General features: G+C 43.9%; 1 protein-coding gene across 1 annotated transcript; it reads left to right on the forward strand.

The window, feature by feature from the left end:
* Positions 1–7,763: 7,763 nt before the first annotated feature.
* Positions 7,764–16,946, forward strand: kcnj13 (potassium inwardly rectifying channel subfamily J member 13). Its single transcript, XM_015976020.3, has 3 exons — positions 7,764–8,054; positions 12,011–12,565; positions 16,080–16,946. Exons 2-3 carry the CDS (start codon positions 12,049–12,051, stop codon positions 16,652–16,654), a joined length of 1,092 nt encoding a protein of 363 aa, XP_015831506.1. The 5' UTR covers positions 7,764–8,054; positions 12,011–12,048; the 3' UTR covers positions 16,655–16,946.
* Positions 16,947–25,969: the final 9,023 nt, after the last annotated feature.

A 25,969-nucleotide genomic window follows, 5' to 3' on the forward strand; every position in this document is an offset into this window, starting at 1 on the left:
GCAACACTGACCGCTACTGGAGATCCTTCCTGCCAACAGCCATTGTAATAATATACAACAACTCTTTGATGACTTGATTATAATTATTATTCTGAGCTACTACAGCAATCAATTTCCCTCTGGGATTAATAAAGTATTTTTGAATTGAATTGAATTGAATAAAGTAGATGAGAGTGAAATAATACAAATTGTGCAACAGTGTCCGAACAAGACTTCCAATGATTATGTCGATATGAATATGTCTCTTGTGAAAAACATCATAGACCTAGTTATTAAACCATTTACATATATATGCAATCTATCATTTGTTAAAGGAATATTTCCAGAAAACATGAAAACTGCTAGAGTGATACCACTCTATAAGGGTGGAAATAAGCATGAATACTCTAATTATAGGCCAATATCACTGCTTCCGCGGTTTTCAAAAATTCTGGAAAAATTATTTGTTGTTAGATTGGAAAAGTTTATTAATAGGCATAGTGTGTTGCATAATAGTCAATATGGGTTTCGTTCTAATCATTCAACTGCAACAGCAATAACTGACTTAGCAGAAGAGATTTCAATAGCAATAGATAATAAACAATATTTGGTGAGTGTTTTTGTAGATTTACAAAAAGTGTTTGATATGCTGGATCATGTAATATTATTAGATAAATTATACAAATACGGGATTAGAGGAGTAGCACATGAGAGGGTCCGAAGTTATTTGATGAAACAACAACAGTTTGTGGAAATTAATAATATAAAATCCTCTATACATAATATTAGTTGTGGAGTACCACAAGGATCGGTCTTTGGACCATTACTCTTTCTTTTATACGTTAATGATATTGCTTTGGTTTCAAAATTATTCAAGTGCATACTATTTGCAGATCCACAGTTGGATGAGCCCATGTATCTGATTCGGGCTGGGCCCGGCCAGGCCCCATGGGCGAAAGCCCGGCCACCAGGTGCTCGCTCATGGGCCCCAACCCCAGGCCTGGCTCCAAGGTGGGACCGCGGTAACCCTCCGGGCCGGGTACTCCGACTCTTTAATTTTATATCCATGAAAGATCCTCTGAACCATTCTTTGTCTCACCCTTCACCTAAGACCAATTTGTCATGGGAGACCCTACCAGGGGCATAAAGTGCCCCAGACAACATAGCTCCTAGGATCCGTTAGAGCACTCAAACTCCTCCACCACGATAAGGTGACGGTTCAAGGAGGAGTGGATAGGGTGGCAGACCAAGGAGGGAGCCTTGGCGGTCCGATCCCGGACAAGGAAACTGGTTTTTGGGACATGGAACGTCACCTCGCTGGCGGGGAAGGAGCAGGAGCTTGTGGCAGAGGTTGAGTGGTATTGGCTAGATGTTGTCGGACTCACCTCAACACATAGCATTGGCTCTGGAACCCATGTCCTTGAGAGGGGTTGGACACTCTCCTTTGCAGGAGTTGCTCCGGGTGAGAGGTGGAGGGCTGGGGTTGTCTTCTTGTTAGCCCCACGACTCCCTGCCTGTGTGTTGGGGTTTACCCCGGGGAACGAGAGGGTAGCTTCCCCGTGCCTTTGGGCTGGGGAACAGGTCCTGACTGTTGTTTGTGCTTGTGGGCCAAATATCAGTTCAGAGTACCCACCCTTTTTGGAGTCCCTGGGACGGGTGCTAGATAGTGCTCCATCAGGGGACTCCATTGTCCTGCTGGGGGACTTCAATGCTCATGTGGGCAATGACAGCATGACCTGGAGGGGTATGATTGGGAGGAACGGGCCGCCTGATCTGAACTTGAGTGGTGTTTCGTTATTGGACCTCTGTGCAACCCGTAGTTTGGCCATAATGAACACCATGTTCGAACATAAGGATGCCCATCGGTACACTTGGTACCAGGGCAGCCTAGGTCGCAGGTCGATGATAGACTTTGTAATCGTATCATCTGACCTGCAGCCGTATATTTTGGATGCCCGAGTGAAGAGAGGAGCGGAGCTGTCAACTGATCACCACCTGGTGGTGAGTTGGATCAGATGGCAGGGAAAGATGCTGCGTAGACCTGGCAGACCCAAACGCATAGTGAGGGTCTGCTGGGAACACCTGGCAGAAGAACCTGTTAAGACGGTCTTCAACTCCCACCTCCGGCAGAGCTTTGACCGCATCCAGAGAGCAGTGGTGGACATCGACTCCGAGTGGGCCTTTTTCCACTCTGCGATTGTTGAGGCGGCTGTTGCTAGCTGTGATCGCAAGGTGGCCGGTGCCAGTCGTGGTGGCAACCCCCGTACCCACTGGTGGACACCAGAGGTTCGAGGAGCCGTCAGGCTGAAGAAGGAGGCCTACAGGGCGTGGCTGGTCTGTGGGTCTCTGGAGGCAGCCGACAGGTACCGGATAGCCAAGCGGGGTGTAGCAGTGGCAGTTGCCAAGGCAAAATCTTGGGTGTGGGAGGAGTTTGGTGCCTCAGGAGAGGAAGGCAGCAACTCGCTCACACTGTTTACAGTGGGGATGGGGAGCCGCTGATGTCAACTGGGGCTATAGTCGGGCGGTGGAAGGAATACTTTGAGGAGCTCCTCAATCCCACCTACGGGCATTCCGAGGAGGAACCAGAGCTGGGAGACCTGGGGATGGACTGTCCAGTCTCGGGGGCAGAAGTTGCTGAGGTAGTCAAACAACTACACAGCGGCGGAGCCCCGGGGGCGGATGAGATTCGTCCTCGGTATTTCAAGACTCTGGATGTTGTAGGGCTGTCATGGTTGACACGTCTCTGCAACATTACGTGGTCATCGGGGGCAGTTCCTGTGGAGTGGCACACCAGGGTTGTGGTCCCCATCTTTAAGAAGGGTGACCTGAGGGTATATTCCAACTATAGGGGGATCACACTCCTCAGCCTCCCTGGAAAGGTCTACTCCAAGGTACTGTAGAGGAGGGTCCGATCGATAGTTGAATCTCAGATTGAGGAGGAGCAATGTGGTTTTCGTCCTGGCCGTGGAACCGTGGACAAGCTCTATACCATTGCAAGGGTGATGGAGGGGGCATGGGAGTTTGCCCAACCAATCCACATGTGTTTTGTGGATTTGGAGAAGGCTTATGACCGTGTCCCCTGGGTCACCCTGTGGGGGACACTCCAGGAGTATGGGGTGGGTGGCTTCCTGTTAAGGGCCATTCAGTCCCTTTAACAGAGGAGTGTGAGTTTGGTCTGCATAGCCGGAAGTAAGTCGAACCTGTTCCCGGTGAGGGTTGGACTCCGCCAGGGCTGCCCTTTGTCACCGGTTCTGTTCATTACCTTTATGGACAGAATTTCTAGGTGCAGCCATGGTGTGGAGTGTGTCGAGTTTGGTGGCAGGAGAATCTCGTCTCTGCTTTTTGCAGATGAAGTGGTCCTCCTAGCTTCATCCAGCTCTGATCTTCAGCTCTTGCTGGGTAGGTTCACGGCCAAGTGTGAAGCGGCTGAGATGAGGATCAGCACCTCCAAATCTGAGACAATGGTTCTTGACCGGAAAAGGGTGGCTTGCCAACTCCGGGTCGGGAGAGAGGCCCTACCGCAAGTGGAGGAGTTTAAATATCTCTGGGTCTTGTTCACGAGTGAGGGTAGGACGGATCGGGAGGCAATCGACAGGCGGATTGGTTCAGCGTCTGCAGTGATGCGGACGCTGATTGGATCTGTCGTGGTGAAGAGGGAGCTGAGCCAGAAAGCCAGGCTCTCAATTTACCGGTCGATCTACGTTCCAATCCTCACCTATGGCCATGAGCTTTGGGTAATGACCAAAAGAACGAGATCGCGGATACAAGCGGCCGAAATGAGTTTCCTCCATAGGGTGGCCGGGCTCAGCCTTAGAGATAGGGCGAGGAGCTTGGACATTCGGGAGGGACTCGGAGTAGAACCGCTGCTCCTCCGAATCGAAAGGAGCCAGTTGAGGTAGTTTGGGCATCTGGTCAGGATGCCTCCTGGACGCCTCCCTGGGGAGGTGTTTCGGGCATGTTCTGCCGGCAGGAGGCCCTCGGGTCGACCCAGGACACGTTGGAGAGGTTACATCTCCAATCTGGTCCGGGAACGCCTTGGGGTCCTGCCGGAGGAGCTGGTGGAGAAGGCCAGGGAGAGGACGGTCTGGAGCTCCCTAGTTGGGATGCTGCCCCCGCGACCCGGCCCCGATAAGCGGAGGAAGACGACGACGACTATTTGCAGATGACACTACCTTATTTTATTCAGGAGAAAATATAAAAGATGTTTTAAATGTAGTTGAAAATGAATTAACAAAAATTAAAATATGGTTTGATTTCAATAGGCTTTCTTTAAATATCGATAAAACTAACTTTATAGTTTTTTGTAGTAGTAAAAAAAAGTGCTGATGCATCAATAAATGTTGAAGAAATTGAGATAGAAAGAGTAAAAGAAGTTAAGTTTTTAGGTGTTATTATTGACGAACACTTATCGTGGATCTCTCACTTAAACTATATTAAAATTAAAATATTTAGAGCTATTTCAGTACTAAATAAGACGAAGGAATTCTTGAACATAAAAGCTTTGCATATTCTGTATAACTCATTAATTCTTCCATATCTGACATATTGTATCGAAGTATGGGGAAGTACCTGCAAAACATATACGCATTCAAATTTTCTTTTACAGAAAAGAGCAGTGAGAGTTATTAGTGGAAGTGGATTCAGGGATCATACTGATCCAATGTTTTCACAGCTAGACCTAATGAAATTTGACAAACTAGTTGAATATAATTAATTAAAATTTATGTACAAAGCACATAAAGGAATTCTACCAATTCAAAAGAAATTAGTAAAAAGAGAAAGTAATTCTAATCTAAAAGGAACTGATATTTTTAAAAAATCAAGATTCCGAACAGCAATAATGGAAAGATGTATCTCAGTTAAAGGTGTCTATTTATGGAATAGACTCAACAGTGAAATAAAACGATCTAAATCATTTTCTGTATTTAAAAAAAAATTGAAACGTATCATGATGAAGTAATAAGAACTTAAGTAGGCTGATTGACTTGTTTTGTGTTGGGGTGGGGGTTAGATGAACGCAATTCTTTGAGTTGAACAGCTAATGTCTTCTTGATGTGAAAAGGGGGCAGATATTATAAATTTTTGCTTCTTTCTGCTCGTTTTCATTTACGATTATTTGTGAACATGAATTGTTTTAATGTAACTTTAATTTGATTGATTGAATGAAATAAACGAAACAAAATGAAACTAAACTAAACTAAACTAAACTTCTAGCCAGAGGGGCTGCAGGTTCCTAACCAGAGAGGTAGCCTTGTCCCCACATCTGTGTCTCAACACGAGACGCAGCAGGAGAAAAATTTAAGTTTGGTTAACGTGTTTTTGTCTGGAGACCAAAAACATCTGAGAATGTGAGCTCAAGACTAGCTGGAAGGACATCATTTACGTTAGCAGCGTTAGAGAGAGGATGCTGCATCATGTAATGGAAATGCTGGAAATGTAAACACGCTCGTGCACGCAGGCACGCACACGCAATTAAAGAATTGTTAACCAGTTTGATAGTTGTGATTTTCTACATTTTAAGTACATCTTATATAAAAGTTCTAGCTTGTGTTTACAATGGCCAAGAATAACTTTTTAAGTGCATGAACCCGATTAAGCAGACGAGAAACCACACGGGTGAGCTCTATTAACATGAGTGATAATAAGGCCATGCTTGTTCGAGGTAAATGGAGCTGTTGTTGGGTGGGCCTACCTATCAGCACCACTGCTGGGATGCTCAGAGGTCAAAGATCACTGCTGACTTCCAGTCATGTGGCTCCACTGCTTCTGCCCCCAGAAAGGAAGTTCCCAGGGATTTCTTGGGTAAGAGGAATGACCGTTACACAGTAAAGTTTTATACATACACTTGATTAATCAGATGAGAGGAGAAACCACATGAGAGACAATGAGGCCATGTTGCTACGAGGTAAATGGAGCTGTTGTTGGGTGGACCTACCTATCAGCTCCACTGTTGTCACGCTCACAGGTCAAAGATCACTGCTGACTTCCAGTCATGTGGCTCTTCTGTTCTTTAACCCCAGAAAGGAAGCTTCCAGTGATTTATTGGTTAATATGTCAACAGTTTGGGTTTTACTCTGTGGTGTGAAAACAGTTGTTGTTGTTGTTGATGTTGAATAAAACTGGTTTGATTTCATTTTGATTCAGTGAGTCATGGTGGATGGCTGCTTATACTGAGCCAGGATCCTCTGGAGCAGGGGTGGGCAATCCTGGTCCTCGAGGGCCGCTATCCAGCAGGTTTTAGTTGTTTCTCTGCATAAACACACCTGGCTTGAATCTGCTGGTGATTAACAGGATGTTGCAGAGCCTGATGAGCTGCTGAACAGGTGATTTATCCAGGAATCAGGGGTGTTGGAGCAGAAAGAAGCTAAAACATGCTGGATAGCGGCCCTCGAGGACCAGGATTGCCCACCCCTGCTCTGGAGGTTTCTTCCTGTTAAAAGGGAGTTTTCCTCTCCACTGTCGCTAAATGCTTGCTTAGTATGAGGATTGCTGTAAAGACTCTGACACTAGTCAGTGACTCGATGCAACCTGCTGGGTTCCTTATGTAGGAAACATTTTCCTGATTGGCTTAATGAACTTTTCTCGACCGGAAAAGGGTGGCTTGCCACCTCCGGGTCGGGGGAGAGGTCCTACCTCAAGTGGAGGAGTTTAAGTATCTCGGGGTCTTGTTCACGAGTGAGGGTAGGAGGGATCGGGAGATCGACAGGCGGATTGGTTCGGCGTCTGCAGTGATGCGGACGCTGAGCCGATCTGTCGTGGGGAAGAGGGAGCTGAGCCAGAAAGCCAGGCTCTCGATTTACCGGTCGATCTACGTCCCAATCCTCACCTATGGTCATGAGCTTTGGGTAATGACCGAAAGAACGAGATCGCGGATACAAGCGGCCGAAATGAGTTTCCTCCGTAGGGTGGCCGGGCTCAGCCTTAGAGATAGGGTGAGGAGCTCGGACATTCGGGAGGGACTCGGAGTAGAACCGCTGCTCCTCAAGATCGAAAGGAGCCAGTTGAGGTGGTTTGGGCATCTGGTCAGGATGCCTCCTGGACGCTTCCCCGGGGAGGTGTTTCGGGCATGTCCTGCCGGCAGAAGGCCCCCGGGTCGACCCAGGACACGTTGGAGAGGTTACATCTCCAATCTGGTCCGGGAGCGCCTTGGGGTCCTGCCGGAGGAGCTGGTGGACAAGGCCGGGGAGAGGACGGCCTGGAGCTCCCTAATTGGGATGCTGCCCCCGCGACCCGGACCCGGATAAGCGGAGGAAGACGAAGACGAAGACGAAGGCTTAATGAACTGACCTGAATTGGAATGTTTGTTATGTGAAGTGACTTGAGATGACTCTTGTCGTGATTTGGCGCTATATAAATAAACTTGAATTGAATTTTAAATTCTATTGATGCACAAAAAAAGTTTTGATTCTTGAATTTTAAAAACAAAACACAGCTGTTCATGCTCCTATTATTATTATTATTATTATTATTATTATTATTATTATTATTATTATTATTATCATCATTATTGCTGATTTTCTTTATGCTGTTGGTGACATCGCAGACACACCTGAAAGCTGGGTGCTGGAGGCATGCACTGACTCCCACACTCAGAGATTCACCTGCACATCTACGTCAGCAAACCCAAAATCTCACAGCAGCAGCTACAGAACACCTACCAGCTACAAAAGCTCACTGAATGAAATGTGACAAGGTGTTGTTACCCCAACCCCAACCCCACCCCCAACACACACACACACACACAAATCCCTGTGTGTCTTGTGTCTTCCGGGAACGCTAATAGGCTCCATGCAGAGTAATGTGACCGATTGAATCATTCTCGCCCCAGAGCCCGACGCTGCACGCTGCAGTGACGCTCAGAGCAGCTCTCTGTCCAGCGCCGACACACACTGGCCCCTCTGGACTTACACTTTCTGCACTTTTTGCTTCAAACCCCATTTTTGGGGTATTTTAAACCCAGTCTTCCAAGGATCTATTGGGACTCTTGTCAGCTCTTTTTGTGCTCAGCAGAGCTTTAAGCCAGTCTGAGGTGAACAGGTCAGAGCGCACCGCTTCAGTCCAGACTGCAGCTCCAGGTGAGTACGCACTGCTGTTGACCTCACCTAGAACATGACAGAATCCCTCAGTAGAGACGAAGATTTCATCCGTATTTAGGTTCTGATCATCAGACCTGGTTTACTGACTCAGCTCAACTAAAAGCCTTTCTAACCAGTTCAGTAACCTGCAGGTTTTACACAATTGCACAATCTTATCTTCACAAGGATATAGACCATTTCTGCTTCTGACGTGTTTGTTCTGTGATAAAGTGGAAAAAGACGTTGTTGCTGACCCAACATTACATAAACATCAAGGTTTATGTAATGAATCATCTTCTTTACCATTTTCTTATATCTGTGCACACAGATGGTTTAAATCCAAACTAAAGACATTATTACAGTAAAGTAAAAAAAAACTCCACTGCTCTTGGGAAATCACGGTCTTGGAGCTAAAGTCCCTTTTTTTCTTTCTGACAAACGTGTTTTCATAGATCCAACTATTAAAATAAGAACAACTTGTGTCTTTGTGAGAACCTGCTAGGAAGTAAGAGCCTTAAGATCTGATTGAACACTCTACGTTGAGTTTCATCTCGTTTATTTCCTGTGTTTAGGGGCCTTTTCATGTCAGAGTGATTCACAGGGCAAAGCCTATTGTCACAAACCAAGAATGATTTCTCTGGGAGAGGTTAGGATACAAAATCCAAAACAGGGTGAAAAGTAGTCAAAGTCCCTCAGAAGGTCCAGACCTCTTTAAGAGATGACAAGAAAGTCTGGTTGTTTGGATGGAAAATGTAAAGAAATGAAGAAGTTTTAGAAGAAAACAAGTTTTCATCTTTGTCATTATCCTCGGGCGTTGTGACTAGACGGTCCTGTTGAGGGATACGGGGAGGTGGGGATACTAGTTCGCTGAAGCAGAACTTATCAACGGAGGTTTCTGTGTTCTAGAACACATTCCAAATGTCCTTTAGAGCAAAAAGTTTTCAAACTTTCAAACAGAACACAGGTGTGTTATTGTCAGATATGCTGTACTGGTTTATTGCTGGTCTATGGTCAAAAGAGAGCGGGATGAAAACATTTATATAGAGTGGAGATGAAGAGGAACAGCCTGCTTCATCTGGAAAAGACAACTCTGTAGGTTTACGTCTACTGCAATCGTAACGTTTCGTGATGGCAGTATGTCTCAAATCTGGAAAGTTAAGAAGAGTGATCAGATTCACAGTTCCTCTTTGACATGAAAATAAATGTCAACCCAACAAAAACATTCCACTGCATTTGTGAAGAAGGCCTCAGGCAGCACAAAAAAGTCCAGCAGCACCAGGGCCGCCTGAAGTTGATCCAGCTGCAGGATCAGAGCTGCACCAGAGCAGGTGTGAGTTCATCTGCAGCTCAGAAAGCAGAAGGCTTTAGGAGGATGGCCTTGTGTCGAGAAGAACAGCAAAGAAGCCTTTTTTCTCCAAGACATCCGTCAGAAACAGACTCGGGTCCAGGGACTGGGCCGCCACGGACCGGAGGAAAGTTACTGGTCTTCCAACAGAAGCGCATCCTGAGACTGTTTGTGTGTGTGTGTGTGTGTGTGTGTGTGTGTGTGTGTGTGTGTGTGTGTGTGTGTGTGTGTGTGTGTGTGTGTGTGTGTGTGTGTGTGTGTGTGTGTGTGTGTGTGTGTGTGTAGGGGTGCTTCTCAGCCAAGGGAGGGGACTCACTTACTCACAGTTTGCCACAGAACAGTCGTGAATAATGGTGGTACCTAAACATCCTCCCAGAGGAACTCCTCCAACTATCCAGCAACAGTTTGGGGATGAACAATGCCTTCTCCAGAAAGATGGAGATCTGGTCCAGAAGGATAAAGTCAGAACTAAATAGGTCAGGAACAAAATATCATTGTGATGGGTCCAGCCCCAGGAAACTCGGACCAGAATCCCTTTGAACAGTTGTGATGAATCCTCAACTGGCAGATAGAAAAGCAAAAACCTACAAAGTGTGGGTCCCACACACTGATGATGAAGAATGAGCTCCATCAGTCAGGATCTGGACCAGAGGTTAAATGACAGCATGCCAGGGAGAACTACAGAGAACTGACCTGAAGAACTTGTAATTACACTTCTGTAACCATGGAAACCAGCACACAGGTTATCCTCTAAAATCTTGACCATGTCTGTCAACTAAAGCAGATTTATTTCCTCTCAAACGGTTTTAAACTGGTGTACAAAGGTCCCAGAGGGGCAGAATGTGGTTTTTTGCTTCAGGTGTTCATACTAAGATAGTTTATGCTACACACCATCAGACCTAAACAGACCGTGAGGTGAACGCTGATGTTCTTTTCTCTTCAGAAGTTTTCTCATGACAAAAAATTTAACCGAAACAAACTTTGATCAAATCCTCCTCAGTCACAACCAAATTTCTGATAAACGGCTCTGCAGCACGACGACGACGTTTGTGACGGCAGCCGGTTGTGCTGACCTTATTCATCGTGATAAAACCGAGTGCTTACTGCGTGGTAAACAAACACGTATGTACATGATGCGTGGGTAATAATGCTCATGCAAACTGCTGTTTGTTATTGGTGAAGCACACAGGTGTAGAGCCATGCAGAGCCAGCTCCCTGCAGATGAAAGACACATTCCTACTCTGCATGTTGCTGTGTTGCTCAGACGGAGTCCCAGCTGAGAGCTGCTCTAATCTCCTGGCAACAATATTGACATAGAAATAGAAACTCTGTGTAACACAGAACCCTGGCTGTCTGGTTGTCAGACTGCCAGCACATGCATCTGCTTCATTTGTCTAAATGAGTCATGACGGTTCCATACGTTGGTGATTTAACAGAGCGGTCCTCAGACATGACTGCGTGCTGTTTTTCTGAACTTAAATACATCGATTACGTTCCTGTTCATGTTCAGCTGAAGAGCTAAACCTATCAAATACAAGACCGGTCCCAAAATGAGCATCTAATACATGCCAGTGTGAGGTTTCCTCAAACATCACTAAAGGTTTACAGTAAATCAGGTGAAAAGGGCCAGATTTAAGCTGAACTAAAATGCCTTTCATGTACGCTTTCTGCATTTCAGTCATCCCAATTCTTAGAAATGCCTGCTTCACATTTGTACCCGTCCTTGTGTGAGATCCAGGTTATGATTGCGTTTCCACAAAAACATTTCTGTCCATCATGATTCCTCTTGAAAACGCGACATTTGGAAGCCGTATTCCCCGCAGACGGCGCCTTTCTCCGTGACCCAGTTGAACTCGGCCGCTCGCATGTCTGACTGGCTCTTCTAGATTTTTGCCTCCAGCTGTTTCTCTGTGATCTTTTTGTCGCGTGTAGATTCTCTTATTGAGAGACGCCCTAACACTGTGGTCCAACAGATAGCGGTCTGGACTCATTCATCCTTTTTATGAATGCAGGAACTCCATCCTCCAGCCCGCAGGCTTGAATGAGATGTGCTATCTCGGCAGAATACGAAAAAGTAGCTCAGGACAAAACCGTTAACAGCCGGTGGGACGTCCATAAACATGGCGCCCATCTGACAGCATGTTTAGGTGGAATCAGCGGGACAAAGTGGAGCTACTTTTATTTTAAACCAAGTCAGAATCCTTGATCTCACACAAGGATGAATCTGGATGTTTCTGGAGATGTTTAGAACATCCGTGTGCCGTAGAAAGAACATTTGAATACATTGATGCCAGGCTTTTTGAGCTAGCTGTTGTGGAAACCGGTCTCATTCTTTTGCCGTGAAGTGTTCATTTAACCTTTAACCATGTCCACATAACCTTTGTAAGATACTTGAGTCAGAATGGCAGAAACAGGCTGGTTTTTGGGTTGTAGTGCATGTTAAACCTACCTGCTCAGAGATGAGTTCAAACCAAAGCAACTAAAATAAAAACGTGGATTCTGCATGAGAAGCAATAAAAACTTGTGAAAACAGTAAATAAACTGCAGTTGTTTTCACATACACCCTCACCCCCTGATACTTACCACACCTTTTGTTTGATTTGCTTTCTAGGAAGTTTCTCATCGCCTGCTTGACATCTACCAGCAACCATGACAACCAAATCCAATAGTTGTGTTTTGGCTGGCAAAGCTTCCTCCTCTCCGATTTTGTCCTCTCCACCTTGTCAGCGCTTGGTTACAAAAGATGGACGCTGTGCTCTTAATCCCATGCTCTGCCCCTCAGACTCACGGTGCAGGGGCTGGAGCAGAGTCTGGTTGCTGGCCTTGCAGGACATGTGGGGAATGTTGGTGAGTCTGCGCTGGAGATGGGTTCTGCTTGCCTTCTGTGCCTCCTTCATTGCCCACTGGCTGCTGTTTGCCTGCTTGTGGTACTTACTAGCCCACCTCAACGGAGACCTCGCAGTTCAAGACCACGATCACCCACCACAGGGTCACGTGGTTTGTGTGAAATACATCACCAGCTTCACTGCTGCCTTTTCTTTTTCTCTGGAGACACAGTTAACCATTGGCTATGGCACCATGTTCCCCAGTGGAGACTGTCCCAGTGCCATCGCACTGCTAGCTGTGCAGATGCTGCTGGGGCTAATGCTGGAAGCATTCATCACAGGTACCATTCTCAATGAAACCTTCAAAGATAGTTCTGATGTTTTCTGAAGAGGCTTTATGTGCACTAGACTTCTGCTCCTTCAAAGGCTAAGCTCACGTCTGTCTGGCATAAAAAAACAGCACAGGTAAAGGTGGCAGAATGAGGGCAAAACACACTGACTGTAGATGACCCATTTAAAATGCACCTCCAGCATAGGAGTATGATCTCCAGATGATTTGTGGTGTAGCTTCCACCCAGTTCTATTTCTAAGCATCAACGCACCTGGAATAAAAAACACATCTTGTTTTCATTCACCGTGCAGGCATCCAGGCTCTAGGAGCAGCTCTTCTCTGCTTTTACAGCATTTCGGTCATGCTTATGTTAGATAATAAGGATAAACTAACTAACTAATGTCTGAATTGTTTAAAAAAATTAATTTAAACATATGTTTATCTTAAATAGACCTAACAGTTGTATGATAATTTACATTGGCTTCAATTAAAGCTGTGAGTGAGACAAAGAGATCTGTGGCGCATCAACACGTTGCGCATGAGTGTATATATGTGTCTATTCATCAATCACACTCATTGATACATACCTTATGTTAATTAATGCACAAGTAAGTGCAATTACTCTATGATTGGCAGACAAGCGTAACTCGTAAATGCAACATATTTCTATTCAGATTCTCATTTATATTCTATATATTATATTATATTCAGTGATAAGTGGTGTGTGTGTGTGTGTGTGTGTGTGTGTGTGTGTGTGTGTGTGTGTGTGTGTGTGTGTGTGTGTGTGTGTGTGTGTGTGTTTTGCATATGCAATGAATTGTTGTGAACTTTTTGCTTAAAATGTCTAACTTAAGTTCTCTTTAATTAAATTTGAGGAAAAAAAATTAAGAAAAAATAACTTTTCCATGAAAAAGAAGTCAGGTTAGCAGGACTGTGTGTGTTAATCACCAGTCACATAGTTAAACTGGCTCGGAACGCTGCAGAGAGCTGCCATCACAGTTGCTATATGCAATAGAAATCAAAGAGATTACTTTAGTTTTAAAGGATGCTCATAAATTGGCTGGTGATATAACAGCAGCAACAACAAAAATTATCCTTTATTGGAACATTACTCCCCGCTTTTGATCCGTCCCTAAGGAGCTGTGGGCTGCAAATCTGTTTCAGGCCTCGGGCACAACTCTCAGGTATTAATGTATCTTCATACAGGAATAATGAGAAAATGTGCAGAAAAACTGTATTTGAACTGTGATCCTCTGCAGAAGCTCACTTAACAAATTAATTTAAAAAACAATAATTTGAATTACCTTTTCCAATCATGTGAACGTCCCTTTCCTATTAACTGGATCCTGACCCATCTGTCACACTGCTGCTCTCAGCCTGTTGCACATGGACCCCTTTGTGCACAAACTGCATGCTCTCAGCTCAACAGGAAGTAAAGCCAGATCCGGGCTGCCTAGTTTAACAGATGGCATGTCCTGCTCTCTTTGCAAATGTCCTTTAAGGAGTTGTTTTATGTGTTCTGTTTAGAGTCTGTTCTTGTGGGGAAACGTTTAGGTGACGGAGCTGTTGCCTGGTAACTGCTGTCCTCTGGCGGAGCTGTGAGTCTAACACCCGTGTGCGCGTGTCAAAAGGAGGAAGTGAGGTTCGGTTCAGAGCGGGCTCTGGAAGCTTTGACCTGTCCTCGCCAGAGCTGTGTGTCGGTGTTGCAGGATTTTCTGCAACCATCAGATTCTGCAACACAGATGTTTACATAGCTCTGTTTATGTTTACTTTTAAAATACAGTCAAAGCTTAGATTTTCTGGGTATTTTTTTAATTCATGAACTCTGTAAAATGTTATGAATGAGGGGCGGGGCTGTGTGTGAGTGACGCGCAGCAGCTGAAGGTTATGGAGTCATGTGATTTAGCACCAAAATCTCTGGAGAGAGGACAAGCAGGGACACGCATTTGACACCCGCGTTGACACGGACATCTCACGTCGAACCTCTATCGATTTAACCTTCCCCTCACCCCCGTCCTACCCTTAACCCAGCAATTTTCAATTAAGCGTTTCATGCACCAGCTAGTTAAGGTTAGAATGGGGGTGAGGGGAAGGTTAAGTAGTTCACAAGTCGGTCAAATGTTCTTCTCACCACGGGCGTCGGATACCGATGCTCTGGGACAGTGCGTCCTCAATTCGTCCTCTCCTGACGCGCTGGGGCACTCCGAATCGTCATATTTTGACGCTTCGGGTGTGAGAATGTGATGCCAAAGTGTATCACTGAAAAAGATTTTAGTTATTGTTCAGTACTAAGGAGACACAGAGCTAGCTTGAGCTATTGCTAACCTCCTGTTTGGAAAACAGCAAAGAGCACCAATCAGGATGGGAATGTCCAGACTTTGAAAGAATGCTATTTAGATCCACAGCCCCCACACACACCCTCCCCGCCCCTGATGGAACCGTGCACACGTCCTCGACCCGTCAGGTATAAATTCTATATAGAGGCTCAAAGAATTTCCAACGACAAATAGAAAGTAGTACTAGGTCCCCTTTAAAGATGATTCTGCAAACTGAGAGATTCGTTGAACAAGTCCATCAAGATTCTTTTACAAAATGAGGATTTAAAACAGAGACGTGTTTGTTAAACATGCCCACATCGCTAGCTAGGGTCTGGAGAGCCTGGAGGGCATCACCAGATGATGCCTTGCATTGATTAGAGGAGGTCTTCCATTCATTTAGACAAATATGTAGAAGACATCAGCAGTGAGGTCAGGTGAGTGAGAGGTGGGCGTGTTTGTAAGTTCTTACAGGAAGGGGGGCGAGATGAAGCCAATAAGAATGTTGATGTGGGGAGGCACAACATCCAGCGGAGGTGATGAACTGATGCAGAGGGACAGAGAAGAAGCTGGGGTTAGTAAGGTCGCTGAATCCAGTTTCCAAAATCTTTAATCCAACAGTCTTTATCCAAAATCCATTATTCAAACACAGTAGTCAAGTAACAGGCGAGGGCCAGGCACCAGAAAAAAAGATCCGAAACTCCAGCAGAGCCTTACAGCACTGCTGGGGGTGAACTGTGTGTGTGTGTGTGGGGGGGGGGGGGGGGGGGGGGGGAGTCCAAAAGTCAGGAACCAGAACCGTGAATCACAAACTCAGCAACACTTGAGCTCACAGGACAAGTCGTGATGGAGGACTATGAGTTTATACTGGGGCCTTATGCAGCCTGCTGTAGTGGTTTACAATCGTGCTATATTTTAAATGAAAAAAGCAACAACAACAAATTGGGGATTTAGGGCAGGAGCACATGCATGAGAAAACATAAAGTATATTTAATGACTGGATGTGGCTCGGGGGCTGCAGCTGGTGAATGTACACTTACCCGTACCTGATTACTGAGAGCTTCAGTCTCATTTCACCCCAGAATGTTCGGCTTGTTAGCCGTTCTGCCGTTGAAACTGAGCGTTTTTTTCTTGTTCTGAGCTGATAGAGAGATATCTTCAGAGTAACAAGTCATCTCATCGTGACTGTTGGGTTGTCTTGTCTTTCAGGTGCGTTTGTAGCCAAGATAGCACGACCTCAGAAGCGAGCTGGAGTCATCCAGTTCAGCCCCCAGGCTGTGGTGGGTCAAAACCAGGGTCAGACCTGCCTCATGATACGAGTCACCAATCTCTTGCAGCGACCTCTGGTAGACGTGAAGGTGAACGCTGTGCTCTATGAAGAGCATGAAGGTCAAGCTCTCCACCAGACCTCTGTGGACTTCCACTTGGACCATTTGGGCCAGCAGCCATGCCCTTTCTTTATTTTTCCTCTTACATTTTACCATCCACTGGACCGTCAAAGTCCCCTCTACTCCACCCTGTGTGAAGGCTCATCCAAGCACTTTGAGTTGGTGGTCTTCCTTACAGCTTCACAGGAGGGAACTGGTGACTCGTGCCAGAAGAGAACCTCCTACCTGCGCCAGGAAATCCAGTATGATCGCCGATTCTTGCCCGCATTGGGGCTGGATGATCAGGGCAGGTACTTGGTGAGCAATCAGCACTTTGACACAACCCGCTCCAAGGAGCCACTGAACAAGGACTGTGTGGTGCAGATCAACGGTGATGGAAGTGACAGGATGGAGTAAAAGCAAGAAGAGCGGGAAGTTTCTGATGCTTACCAATATGATGTCAGAAGTTCTAGCATGAGTAGTTTGTATTCCCACCAGTCAAAGACTCAAGTCCCCCTTAATGTGCTTCCTTAATTTGTTTTCTCAGCTCACCTCATGGATGGATGGATGGACTATAAACCGAGATGCAGCAGAACGGTGGTACAGAGCAAAATAAAACTGATGTGCGAGAGCAGGTAAACAATACATTCAGCCTCGCTTCAGCGTCGGCACCGTAGGTCGTGCTGCAGTGAAATCAAGAATTCATGCAGAAAGCAGAAAACTGGACAGTATGTGATTGAAAACTGTTTAATTCTGGAACTCTGGGAACAATTTCTGTTTCAACTTTATTTAAAAAGTTAAGTTAAACTTTAAATCTGGAAGCAGAATGTTCCAGACCCAGATCTCTGTGAGAAAACGGTCTCATGCAGGGTGCCGATTCTAAAGTAACTCATAAAGAAAATAAACAGTTAAATTTAGCCACATTTAGCTCCTCATAATAACATCAAGTCACCTTTTAACCCCATATTACAAATTAGTATCAAACCATCTCTGGCATTAGAGCATCGAGATGGGATATTAACATTAGTGCTGTAATCAAAAACTTGCCACAGTCCCACACGTGTCTGCTGCCCTCTGGTGGCGGATTTATAGGTTACTTTGTTAAATAATTACATGATCAAATAAAAGTGATTATTATATAGTTGCTTTATTACCATTAGACAATAAATAGTTCAGTTTCAACTTTAACTATATGCGTTTAGATTAGATTCTTAGAAATGTGCTTTAAATCTTTTTTTAAATTTGATAAAAACATTTAGCTTAAGTTTGTATATTTCGACTCTATTCTAAATATATGGATTTGTTTAGAAAAATTGGTTTTAATTCAAAATATTTAGATTCACTTATTCTAAAAATATTAGGCCCAACTATTCATATTTAGATTTTACTTCAAATATTAAGATTTATTTAAAATATTTAGTTCTAACTAAAATATTTAGATTTTGGTCAAAATGATTAGTTTTAAAATGATTTGGAATTGCTACTAAATGTTTAGAGGCAACGTTATATAAATATTACGGAATACTTGTATTATTTGAAGCTAAATGTGGTAAAACATCACTGGTGATTTATTTATGTATTACTTTACAATCCACCCCCCATATTAATGATGCAACACCGTAAAGATGAGTGCATTCTCATGGCTTCAGCTAGAAAAGTGCCTTATCTATCTGGAAATAAACCGAACTCTTTCATATTTATGACATAAATAATGTTATAAAGGGTTTCTTTAGCCTTAATCACAAAAACAGCAGCGTTAAGGTTTTCACCTCCTGTCATGAAGTGTGTGATCCTTTTGAACATCCTGGCATGCTGTTGATGTATCCTTCATCAAGCCTCACAGCTGAACAACATGCAGCCATCAAACTTCACACGTGTCCTGTTTGAAGCATTGTGTTTCATGTGTGAGCATCCGAAACACCCCGCCACACGCTTCTCTTAATTTATCTATCTAATGTGTGTGTGTGTGTGTGTGTGTGTGTGTGTGTGTGTGTGTGTGTGTGTGTGTGTGTGCGCGCGCGCGCTAAAGTGCATGTTTTATCTTTCCATGACCTGAATTCTGGAGAAAACCACAACAAACGGTCTTTGCTGATGTCACCACAGCACAAAAACCACCAAAGCCTTTTTTATATCACAGAAAACTCAGACTAATTCTCCATTAAAGGGAATTTGTTCCTCTTCTGGTTCCTTCCACTTGTATTTATGGATTAGCGATGGAAGGATACGTTCAACAACACAGAAAACTGGATGTGATTCTGCTCTAACTACTAAGCTGCTACTTTTACTCACCCTTTTAGAAAACGTCGACACCCTGAAGGAGCTATTTAATGTTAGATGTACCCACAGAGCGTATGACTCCATAATGACTAATGTCCGTATACTTAATGTTGATTTATTTGTAGAATATTCTGATTGTTTGACTAATCACTTCTAAGTTATACAAGGCAAACGCTGATTTATTTTACTCATTTTGTCCTCTGTGTCACACGATTTAGAGAAGAAAGCTGAGAAGTTATCACGAATAGTGAATGTGTGTTTGTACTTTAAACGTGTCATTTGAAAGATTGTTCACTTGATGAAAATCACATTTTTTCTGTAGTTTGTTTTGTTTCTAAATGATTTAGAAACTTGAAACAAGTGAGGAAATGTTACACAAAATGTGATTGTGAAGGAAGAGCGCTCAACAAATTTCACATCTTTGTACAGTGTACATTACATGAAATAAATATTTTCTGAACAAACTAAGAAGTGAAAAAGACTGCTGTCCCTTTTTTAGCACTGCTATTCTCTGCTGGTGAGGGGCTGTTGTTGTACAGAGAGCCAGACTTATTGTCATTAAACTTCTAACAACTGGCTGCAAAACGTGGTTTTATTATATGTACATTTTACATGGTAAATGCTGAAATAAACATTTTAGTTGAAATAAACATTCACCAAATTAGGCTTACAGATATTTATGATTTTTGAGATATATTGATGCAATAATGTGAAATACAAGTAAGAAGGACAGGATGGAGGATATTGCTCAGCTTGGCTCCAGAGGAATAAAGCCAAAGACCCAGGTTAGAAATCTTGGTGTCATAACTGATTCAGACCTGAGCTTCACTGGTCACATTAAGGCCTAGTCCACACGTAGCCGGGTTTTTTTAAAAACGAATATCCGCCCCTCCAAAAACTTGCATCCACACCACCTCGTTTACAAAAAACTGTCCACACGTACCCGGATAAATACGTTGTTAAGGACATGCCAGACCTGTAGGCGGCAGTACTTCCCCCGTTCTTAACCTCGTCCTTTGTGGTCTTCCGCAAGGAGCAGTAATTCCGCTTGCAAAAACAAACAAGCAAAAAGCGCTTGGACAATTGATAAAGCGAGCGCAGCTCTGAGGGCATCCATGCTGCCGGCTAGTGTAAACACAGGTCGCACACGTGATGTCAGTATTTTTCTGTCACGGAAAGTGACGTTGCGGACCTTAAAACTCCGGTTTTGTCCGTCCACACGCAGACACCCAAAACGGAGAAAGCGCAGATCTTCACTTTGGATGGAGTTTTTAAAAAGATCCGTTTTCATGTGGATGACAGGCCAAAACGTAGAAAAATATCTATGTTTTGGTAGATCCCCGGCTACGTGGGAGAGGGCCTCAGGCTATAACACCTTCATCAAATAGCACGACTCAGAGGTCTCATGTCCAGACTAGACCCAGAGAAACTCATTCATGCATTCATCTTCAGCTGGCTGGACTATTGAAATGGTCTTTTGATCGGTCTTCCCTAAAAAGCTGTGAAGCAACAGCAGCTTATTCAAAATGCACTGCTACAGTCTAAACAAGAACCAAGAGAACCGAACCCACCACTCCTGTTCTTAAACCTCTACACTGGTTACCAGTAATCTACAGAATCCATTTCAAAGTGCTTCTACTAGTTTATAAACCACTCAATGTCATGGGGCCAGAATACATGTCGGATCTCCTTCAGGTATCTACGCCCAACAGGGCTCGGAGATCCTTAGGAAGGAGCTGGTAGAACCTCGGGTCAGAACCAAACAGGGTGAGGCTGCTTTTAGCTACTATGCTGCACACATATGGAATCAGCTTCCTCGTGACCTCAAATGTGCCCCAACTCTAGAAACTGTTTAATCAAATTAAAAAACTTTCATGTATTCATCAGTCTTTGAATGAATGCTTCTTATGCTGCACCTTCTGCACTGTAACTGCTCACCGTTTAACTTTGTCTTTTTCTGATTCTTAAATCTAAATTAAATTTGTGTATTTAATTAGCTAAAAATATTTGATTGTGCTGTCATGCTATTCTAATGTTCTTCCAATTCTCACTGCTGGGAAGCACATAGAATAGCCTCAGTGAATTAAATGTACAGTACAAATAAAGCTGCCTTGCCTGATGTAATTGCGTGTGAGTTGCATTACCACTCCATGCCACTAGAGGTGAGAGTGAACTGAGAGGTGAGAGTGAACTGGCACGCTGAGTTGCATTCATTCCATAATGAAGACAAAAGATTTTAATTGAAAAACTCCACAATTCTAACATTATTTCCAAAGAACTGAGCACCAAAAATGACTAAAAACAGTCTAACAAACAAACAAATAAATAAATAAATAAAATAACTGAATAGGCACATTCTGAAATTCTGAGAGGGATGTGACAGTTTGGGTAAATACCATACATGTCAACATAAATAATAATAAAAAAATATTAATGATAATACAGAAATGTTATGATGGCCATTACTAGAAACCAATGTTAAAGGTGCATGCTGCCACCCACTACTTTGGGGTTTATATCCCCAAGCATTTTGTGGACAATGTTTAAATGAAACTCAGTGGGGTGGCCAATCAGATCCCAAGGGTGTCTTGTGCTATCCCAAGCCACTCCCTGGACACGCCTCTAAATGATTCATGGTGCATTTAGTTCCAACCAGAGCCCGGGCCTGTATTAGAGGATTTACGGTATGTGTCAAAAATGCCTGAGTCCATACTTGTGAGAGCACAGGAATGTCCAATAGTGATGGTGAGGGGCCACAGACCTGCCCCCAGAGACCCATGTTTCAGCCAATGTGATGAAAATCTCATTAATTTAATTCTCATTTGCGCTGCTGCAGGGATCATGGGAGCACAGTGATTGGTTTGACAGAATGCTATTCTAGAAAAAATAATCTAGCAAGTTTTCTCTTTATGGAAAGGGTTTTTCCAAGGAAATGTTTCACTTTTATCACATCCTTTTGAAAGAGTTAGCAATCTTTTCAGCTTCAGCTAAACAAACAGATCCTAAACCGTCATTTAGAGATGATTACTATCAGGATTTGTAATTATTGTGTAGTTTGAGCAGATGTTTTTTTTTTGTGTTTTTGTTTTTGTGGTGTGAGAATGTTTGAGTGAATTTTAACGTAAATATTGGTTGCTGTATTGTGGTGTCGGACCCCAGGAAGAGTAGTTGCTGTACGAAGCAGCAGCTAATGGGGATCTAATGAATAAATGAAATGAAAGGATAGTGAAAAATCCAAACATCCATCCATCCATTTTCTTCCACTCATCCGGAATCAGGTCGCCGGGGCAAAAGCCTAAGTCGAGAGGCCCAGACTTCCCTCTGCCCAGCTCTTCCGGTGGACTCCTAAGGCGTTCCCTGGCCAGGCGTGAGACGTAAGCTGTGTCCGAATCCAGGGGTAGGATGCTTGTGAGTACGGGTCCTCGCCGGTCTAGCAAGACCGGGTCCTTGCTAGACCGCTAAAACCGGAAGTCAGCGGCTCTGAATTCGGACAGTACTAGCCTCGTTTTTATTCCCGCCCCCAGGTCCAGTTGCTTAGCTACCGTGACGGCGGCAAACAAGCTGGGAAAATGGATCCAGAAATCTGTTGTCTTTTCCTGTCATACGTATTAGGTAATGACCTGCTTAATCTCCGTCGCCGACGTTATTTTTAAGGCTGAGAAGCAGTCATATCCAGGTATTTATGTTTTAAGCAATTGAAAACCTGTGGCTAAAAGTACAAATTACTATAGAACATACTAACAAGTAGATAAATAATATTGCCCAAATAAATCTTAATTACTAATAAAAATTGATTTGATCTTCATGCTTCTTTGTGTGCATAAAGTTTGTATTCTGCATAAAATAGCATTGAGATATTAATGTTCATTGTCCTTTTCATCTTAACCCTAATGCCTGTGTCTCTTTAAAAAAAGCATTAATTTAAACATTGTCACAGGCAGTTTGTGACCATCAGGGCCGCTTTATTGACACCTATGTGGGCTGGCCTGGGTCGGTCCATGATTCCAGGGCGCTCTGCCATAGCCCACTGTACAGGCAGTCAGCCTATCCTCCTCCAGGACACTTCATCCTCGCAGATGGAGGGTACCCATGCCTCCAACATCCACTCCCCCTCATCACCCCCTACAAACGGGTGGTTCCAGGTGTGGGAGCCCAGCGCTTCAACAGCCGTCATTCCAGGGCACGCTGCATCATAGAGTGTGCTTATGGAATGAAGAAGACCAGGTTCAGGGCAATCTTCCTGAAAGCGCTGGAGGTGCACCACACCTTTGTACCTCATGTAAGTTAACACACAGTGGAAAGAAATGTTGGATGTATTCTTTGATTTACAATTAAATATGTAATTATGTTTTGTCTGTATTCCAGGTCATCACAGCATGCACCATTCTGCACAACATCTGCCTCAGTGCTGGTGACATTGTGCCGCAGGAGGATGAACCTGAGGATGATGTTGCAGAAGATGAGGCGGAGGCTGGCTTGCACTGTGGTGGGACCAACTTGTTGCTGAGGTGGCTGCTCTGGAGGAGGTACCACCAGACCACGATTACTGTTAGCAGGCAAGTAATTTATGTAGGGATCTCTGATTTATAAAAGCATTGTCTTTTGATCTGCTAGTTACACGTATTTTATTAATAAATCCATATATCTCCTTTTGCATATATCTGAATGTTAGTGATGTGACAGCCGTTGATTGAGCCAGCCCAGCAAACCCTTTGGATGGACGATGCAGTGGACAGTGAGACGATGCATCCAGAAGCACCCTCTGCAGACCTCCCTGTGTGATGTTCCACTCTCCAACCAGAAAAGTCCAGGCACTGGTCTCAGTTCCAGCACTCCATCCCATCTCAGGGATCCATGTGCTACAGATTTATCACCACCAAAGACCTCCTGTTTACCAAATTCAAATAAACGTCCAGGAAAAGTCACTCAGGTTAATCCTGCTTTAAATGCACGTACTTGTTATATTGTTGTTATCTTCAAATGATTTCTATGTATTACTGTTTCCCCTCACCATTAATATATCCTGTTGTTACGTAAAAAAATCTGAATAATAATAAAACCGTTAAAATGATCCGAAAGGAGTTATCAATTAATAGACATTGTATTACATTTAATCAAATGTCAAATACATTCCAAAACAAAACATTTGATTACATTCCAAAAAATATAGAATTTAATAACATTCCAAAAAATATGGAATTTAATAACAAATATCTTGAACCAGAACAAAAACTAATTTAAATTAAACTATTTCTCCACCATTCTCTCCATCAGGGCTAGAAATCTTTCCATCATCCTTTCTCTCCTCTCCTCTGCTTCCCTCTGCTGTCTGATGTCCTCCCTGATGACGTCAAGGAGTTCATCATCCCTGCTGCACTTTCTTTTTCGTCCTGATGTTGTCGGCTGACTCTCACCACTCTCCATCTCATCTGTGTCCCCCACTGCTGCACTTGGCCCTGGTGTGTCCTCAGGGATGGAGGCAATCAGAACCGGAGGACTAGTGGAAGGCCTCTGTCCCAACACCTCGTCCTTGGGGACAAACCAGGGCCAGGTTTCAGCAGTGGGCTTTCCGCTGACTCCCTCTCCCGACCCTGGATACTTGCAGTCCTACAGACAAAGGAAATTGGTGTTACAAGGCTTTATTTTCATTTAACAACAGAGACCACTGTGGGCATAATGGAATTACAGGTGCTCCCCAAAGGTACAGGTTCTGGAAGAGTAAGGGAATAGAGAGGAATAGAAGAACGAAGTCAAGATTATAGACCATAGCTGATAAAACATGCAATAAACAATATTTTAATTTATCAACATGGGAGATGGATATTGTCATCTGTACCACACGTGTGCATACTTTGTACTTCATTTTTAGGTTGTCCCATTTTTTTTTTTTGGCCTGCAAAGGGGTGATTTTCCCCTGCAGGCCCATCTTCTCCAGGATCATCCTAAATAGATGATGAGGATAACAATAGCAGAATGGAAACATGTCAACTTCATTAATAAAATAATGGTGAACTGTACCTTTCACAGCAGAACATAGATGGAAATACTATGCTCATATAATGTGTAATGGATTTACTTCTGTACCTCCATGCCACCGTGGCAGAATTCTTAGCACCAGTGAAGAGGGCATCGTTTTGCCCTCTCAATTTGATGAGGGTGGTGGTTTGTTCTGGTGTCCCTGGCACAAAAGATATTTATATATTAGCGATGAGACAGTCACGCTAGTTCACAGTGAGTTTCTTTTCCACCTAAAATGAAATTAAAACAAAGAATCAGTAATGTGGTTTCTTACAAATTAACTGGAATAAACATACAAATTAGTTTTCGTTAGTTTTGGCGTTCATTACATGATCTAATAACATGCAAGCTCTTTTACGGTGAGATTCTTCCTATTAAACATTCAAGCAAGGTTACAGTGGGGTGTTAACCTATTAACAACTGATGAGAAGCGTTATTCGCTAAATAAACACACACAAACGAGAATTATGACGGGACCACCATACAAGCTCATTCTCACTGATTTCTGCTTGAAATGTACTTTATACAAATGACAATTGTCTATAAACAGAACCGCTTTCAGCTTAGTTTTCTGCCGCTATTGTATTTTTTAACAGGATTGCCAGCTGGGATTAAGCTACGGTGGGGCATGTTTTAGCCTTAAATTACATGAAATGTACAATTTGCGGTATTAGATCTTATATACAAAATAAACCACTAATGGCCAAACACGTATTTTATGTTTTTGACCGCTATTTTATTTAATAACTTACATTTGAAGCTGTACTGCTCTCCTGCTCCGTCCGCCATTGTTGAGAGTGTCGCGACCAGTGGCCGGCGTGCAAAGCATGCTGGGATACCCTTGCTCCTGCGAGGATCCATCAGACCCATCCTCGAAATGTGGGTGGAGCGAGGACGCGTTTGAGGACGCGAGAATGAGGATACTTGGAATTCGGACAGTACTCGTCGCCGCGCTGTGACGTAATCGACCTCAAAATGCGCACTCACAAGCATCCTGCCTCTGGATTCGGACACAGCCCTCGTCTCTCCAGCGTGTCCTGGGTCTCCCTTTAGGCCTCCTCCCGGTTGGATGTGCCTGGAAAACCTCACCAGGGAAGCGTCCAGGAGGCATCCTAATCAAATGCCTGAGCCATCTTAACTGGCTCTTCTTGATGTGGAGGAGCAGCAGATCTACTCCGAGCCCCTCCCGGATGACTGAGCTTCTCACCCTATCTCTAGGGGACAACCCAGACACCCTGTGGAGAAAACCCATTTTGGCTGCTTGTAGCCGCAAAAAATCCAAACAACACATTCTTTATCAGGCTTTGTGTGTTCTCCATTTAAAGTTTTACTCAATTTAGCACAAAATACATTATAGTGTTACTGTTGTGAAAGCAATCCCAATCCTAAATGAACACACTCCTGGGCATTTTGTTTGTTTGATCATTCCTTACCAAC

Source organism: Nothobranchius furzeri, chromosome 13, assembly GCF_043380555.1.
Source record: "Nothobranchius furzeri strain GRZ-AD chromosome 13, NfurGRZ-RIMD1, whole genome shotgun sequence".
NCBI classification, from domain to species: Eukaryota; Metazoa; Chordata; class Actinopteri; order Cyprinodontiformes; family Nothobranchiidae; genus Nothobranchius; species Nothobranchius furzeri.

Excerpts from the sequence above, each read along its gene's own strand:
- kcnj13 (XM_015976020.3), top strand. The coding sequence starts at position 12,049 with ATGACAACCAAATCCAATAGTTGTGTTTTGGCTGGCAAAGCTTCCTCC. Across the intron at positions 12,566-16,079 it reads GCTGGAAGCATTCATCACAG|GTGCGTTTGTAGCCAAGATA; the intron begins GTACCATTCTCA and ends CTTGTCTTTCAG.